The sequence below is a fragment of the Ctenocephalides felis genome, unplaced genomic scaffold (assembly GCF_003426905.1).
Source record: "Ctenocephalides felis isolate EL2017-DRISC unplaced genomic scaffold, ASM342690v1 CF-g0.4_SCAFFOLD_00845, whole genome shotgun sequence".
In the NCBI taxonomy this organism is placed as follows: domain Eukaryota; kingdom Metazoa; phylum Arthropoda; class Insecta; order Siphonaptera; family Pulicidae; genus Ctenocephalides; species Ctenocephalides felis.
The window spans coordinates 94,123,674-94,129,343 of record NW_020536999.1 but is presented as its reverse complement, the minus strand read 5'-3'; the positions used below and the strand labels follow the sequence as shown (position 1 = coordinate 94,129,343).

General features: G+C 30.3%; 1 protein-coding gene across 1 annotated transcript in view; it reads left to right on the top strand.

Annotated features, from left to right (window-relative positions):
• The first annotated feature begins 276 nt into the window (after positions 1-276).
• Positions 277-5,670, top strand: part of LOC113363112 — a 13,600-nt gene continuing 8,206 nt past the window's right edge. The window contains exons 1-2 of the mRNA XM_026605594.1: positions 277-817; positions 2,723-2,881. Of these exons, the coding sequence (XP_026461379.1) occupies positions 277-817; positions 2,723-2,881 (700 nt within the window). The remainder of the gene's footprint in view (positions 818-2,722; positions 2,882-5,670) is intronic.

Sequence of the window (5,670 nt, the reverse complement as noted above, 5' to 3'; positions counted from 1 at the left end):
TTTATACACTAATTGACTAATACCTATGTTTTTCTTCCAGTAATGGAGCCTCCTGACAAAAAACCAAAACTTTCCCTGACCCTGGCAGTATCCTCAATCCTGGCAGACGAGTATACAAACTCACCAGCTCTTGTAGAAGTTTTAATTGGCCGAATAAATGACAAAAAACAAATATCTCGTTACATAAAAGACTTAAATGAAAAACTTCCTCTGACATCACTGCAGCATCTCAAAAGATGCCACAAGCAGAAGATAATTATCCAAAAATGTTCTGAGATGAATGATGTACCAGTGTTGAAGTATTTGAAGGATTTAGGGATTGATGTTAAGGACTTGGATGGTGTTTTTGAGAAAAGAAGAGTTCCTGCATCCAGTGTTAAGTTAAAATGGCAGTTTGATGAAATGAATCAAATCTGGCCTTTAAATTTTCATCCTGATAAAACCATGGAACAAATGTACAACAACCAAATGTTTACTGACCAAGAGTTGCAAAGACACCAGGAGTATCTGCAACTGGCTTTGAGGTTAAGCCAGGAAAACATTACCAAAATCCTGCAAGACAAATATATCACCACCAGTCCTCAATCCAAGGCAGCACCAAGTATATTCCAGAAGTACCAGAAAAATCCAGAAACTTGCCAGGAGACTTTTACCAATCGTGGTGCACTTGCAGTTGATCCTGCCATCGATTCCATTGTTGCTGTTGGATATGATTTGAGGCAATTGCATCCTGCACAGCATTGTTGTCTGGTTCTGGTTGATAATGTTGCCAAGGGACAGAATGGAGGTGCTTGGAGTGGTGGGATGTTTGAAACAGGTGAATAGATGATAATTGATTTATTTTCATTCTTGTTTAATATTTATTGAAAAAGACCTACATGTCATAAAAAAGCCAACTAAATTTTCTGAAGTAAAACTTCTTTAAGCTTGTTTGCTAAAATATTACCTAACACATTTCAATTATTATTTTCAATAAAATTTAACATTATAATATTTATTGCAATAAAAATTTGGTAAGTTTTTGATAATACCTTTTTATTTACATAATGTTTTTTTTATACCTCAAAAGCAACAAAAGATACAACTAACAATTGTATTGAAATTTGAAGGAAAACTTCATTAGACTTAAATTCAAAATAAACTAAGTGCAAAGGTGAAATTATAAAATTTTTTAAAAACTTTTTTCCTTTTGTTTGATACATCTTTTTTCTATCTCGGATTTTTAGGACAACTTTGTTAAAATTTTAAATATCTGTAATATTTGTGAAGAACTTATCAATTTTAGTATTTGTAACGACAATATACATATTTAAGTATAACATATTAAAATTATAGTATTCTGGGACAAGTAGAGCCATTATATTTTTTTTAAATATTATGCCTTATTTTAAATAATCAATATTATATCTAGCATTTTTGTAGGTGAATATTTGTTATAATACTAAATATCCGAAATATTTTTGAGAAAACTTACCAATTTTAGTATTGGTAATTATAGCAGACATACTAAAGTACAACATACTTAAATTGCAGTATCATATGACATATAATTGGCATCTTCATCCTTTCCTTTGATATATCTATTTTCTAACTAGCATCTTTAATAAAATTTTAAATATCTGTAATATTTGTGAGAAAACTCATCATGTTTAGTATTTGTAACAACAGTAGACATGTTTAAGTATAGCATACTTTAATTATAGTATTCTGGAGTAAGTAGAACTATTATAATACTTTTTTAAAGGATTGTAACTTTACATTTGTAAATCTATTTCACACCTAGGATTTTTAGGTACTTTTTGGTTATACTTAATACTAAATATCTGAAATATTTTAGAGAAAACTTATCAATTTCAGTATCAGTAACTATAGCAGACATACTAAAGTATAACATACTTAAATTACAGTATCATATGACATATATAATTGGCATCTTCATTCTTTACTTTGATAAATCTATTTTCTAACTATGATCTAATAAAATTTTGCTATAATTGTAAATATCTGTAATATTTGTGAGAAAACTCATCATGTTTAGTATTTGTAACTACAGTAGACATATTTAGATATAACATATTTGAATTATAGTATTCTGGAGCAAGTAGAACTATTATAATACTTTTTTAAAGGATTGTAACTTTACATTTGTAAATCTATTTTACACCTAGGATTTTTAGGTACTTTTTGGTTATAATACTATAAATATCTGAAATATTTTAGAGAAAACTTATCAAATTTAGTATCGGTAACTATAGCAGACATACTAAAGTATAACATACTTAAATTATAGCTTCATACTGGTATCTTCAACTATTTTGCTTTGTGATCCAAAGATTAATGAATTTATGAAAAGTTTAATGAAATTTCATACCTGTAATTCTTATTGTTATGACAGATGTACCAAATCAATGTAATTGTAGTAAGTTTTAAATTGAATTGGGATTTGCAATATCAAGAAATCTGAAAGGCTGAATCATGTTTAGATTTGGGCATAGATAGTTTTGCACACTTCTAATCACTTAGATATTGTTTATACTAAAAATTTCCTAAAAATCATTCATATAGCAAAACTATTTTTTTTCGGGTCAGCAGTAGTATATAGTATATATATAATATATATTTATTTTATTATATTATATATATATATATATATATATATACATATATATATATATACATATATATTTATTTATTTAATTATATATTTATTTATTTATTTCAGATCCTACCGCCGATTTAAAGTCTGAATCAATTAAAGAAGATATGGACGATGACCTCAACACTAAAGGAGTGTCTGAGTGTTTTAAAAAATTAATATTAACCGATAACTGCCAATTCAAAATTGGTTCTAGGCCTGTTATTGCACCAAAACAAAACTCAGGTAAATATATTAACACACAAGCATTAACTATATGTTACTAGTCCTTTCATGATTGAAGTGAAACTTCTGATGTGAATTTGAACAAGGTGTTGTAATAGCCTTGAGAGTGTTGTAGATTGTCTAAGAGTGTTTTGGAGTGATATGTTTGACTTGTAGTTTGTCTGAGAGTGTCATCGGGTGTCCGAGAGTGTTGTTGGGTGTATGAGAGACTAGTATATTGAGAGTGTTGTAGATGGTATGAGTCTTTTTTAATTGTCTGAGAGTGTTGAAGATTATCCGAAAGTGTTGTAGGTTGTTTGAGAGATTATCTGACAGTGATTTGTGGATTGTGTGAAAGTATTGTGATTATCTGAGAGTGTCATCGAGTGTCTGAGAGTGTTGAGTGATGTATGAGAGAATAGCAGTTTATTTGAGAGTGTTGTAGATGGTTTGAGAGTGTTGTAGATTACCTGAGAGTGTTATGTGTCTGAGAGTATTGTAAATTGTCAGACAGTTAGGTAGACAGTTGTCTGGCGGTGTAATTGTATGTCTGAATGTGTTGTGATTGTACGAGAGTGTTGTGGATTATCTGAGAGTGTCATTGAGTGTCTGAGAGTGTTGATGGATGCATGAGAGAATAGTAGATTATTAGAGAGTATGGTAGATGGCTTTGAGAGTGTTGTAGATTACCTGAGAGTATTACATGTCTGAGAGTGTTGTGGATTGTCTGATAGTTAGGTAGACAATTGCAGGTTACCTAACAGTGTTGTAAATTATATTAGAGTGCCTTCGAGTATCCAATAGTGTCATTGGCTGTCTGAGAGTGTTGTGGTATGATGATAAGAATTGTAGGTTGTCTGGGAGATTATCCGAAAGTGATTTTGTGTGTCCTGAGTGTGTTCTAGATTGTGTCACAGTGTAGTGCATTATTGGTAATTGTATATAATGTTGTTGAATTGTCTGAGAGTGTGGGAGTATTGTAGATTGTAGAGTCTTGTGGATTGTCTGAAACTGTGTTGTCTGAGAGTGTTGTGGATTTTCTAAGAGTATTGTAGATTAACTCAAAGGATATTATCTGAGAGTGTTGTAGATTGTCTAAAAGTATTGTAGATTATCTCAGAGTATTGTTGGATGTCTGAGAGGTGTTGAAGATTATTTGAGAGGGTTGTCAACTGTCTGAGAGTCTTGTGGATTGTCTAAAACTATTGTAGGTTGTCTAAGAGTGTTGTGGGTTTTCTAAGAGTATTGTAGATTAACTCAGAATGTTGTTTATTATCTGAGAGTGTTGTAGATTGTCTAAGAGTATTGTAGATTGTCTGAGAGTGGTATAGATTATTTCCGAGTATTGTTTAGTTTTTGAGAGTGTTGTGGATTTTCTGAAATATTGTACTATTGTACATTATCTAATAGTTGTAGATTACCTCAGAGTGTTCGAGATGTTTATAATTTGTATAAGAGAAAAGTACTCGAACTTTATAGATTTAAGTGGTAAATTATAAGTTTTAAAATATTATAAAATTAGTTAGGTGTGTTCTAGATTATTGCAATTTTGATATGCTAAACTTTAATATGTCTACTATGATGACAAATACTAAAATCGATGTGTTTGCTCAGAAATATTTGAGATATTTACTTATTTATAATAAAAGTACCTAAAATCATATATCTAGATAAAGAATATACATAGATTGAAACATTGCTAAAATAGTTCTGTTACTTTCAGAATATTGTAAGTTCAGTATGTTATTCTTTAAAATGTCTACTACAATGACAAATACTAAAATCGATATGTTTGCTCACAAATATTGGAAATATTTCTAGTTTTAAGATAAAAGTACCTAAAATCATACAACTGAATAAGGAATATAGTTTGAAAAATTGCTAAAATAGTTCTGTTACTTTCAGAATATTGCAATTTCAGTATGTTAGACTTTAAAATGTCTACTATGATGACAAATACTAAAATTGATGTGCTTTCTTACAAACATTCGAGATATTTTCTTATTTGTAATAAAAGTACCTCAAGTCGTAGATCTCGATAAAGAACGTCCTTTGAAAAATTGCTTAAATAGTTCTGTTACTTCTAGAATATTGCAATTTTAGTATGTTATACTTTAATATGTTTACTATGTCAACAAATACTAAAATCGATGTGTTTGCTCAGAAATATGTCAGAGTGTTGTACGATTGTTTGAGAGTGTTGTATGATTGTCTGAGAGTGTTGTAGATCATCCGAAAGTGTTGAAGGTTGTCTGAGAGATTATCTGTCAGTGATCTTGTGTGTCTGAGTATGTTTTAGATTGTCTAAGACTGTTGTAGATTATTACAGAGTATTGTTGGGTTTCTGAGAGGGTTGCAGATTGTCTGAAAGTGTTGTGGATTATCTGAGAGTGTCGCTTGTCTAAAATTGTTGTTGGTTGCCTGAGAATGTTGTGGATTATCAAAGTGCATTATAATTTAACTAACTTATTATTTTATATTATCTGAGAATGTTTTATATTGTCTGAGAGTGTTTTATATTGTCTGAGGTTGTTGTAGATTGTCGGAGAATGTTGTTCAAAGTTTTGTAGTTTGTCTAAGAGTTTATCTGACAGTGATGTTGTGTGTCTGAGTATCTAGAAGTGATGTGGATTATCCAAGAGGGTTGTAAATTATATCATAGTGTTCTTGAGTGTCTGAGAGTGTTGTTGATTATGTATGCATGACATAGGTTGTCTGAGTGTATTATTGTCAGCTTTATTGGCTGTCTGAGAGTATTGTAGATTATTTGATATTGCTGGTGACTGTCTGAAAATATTGTAAACTGACTG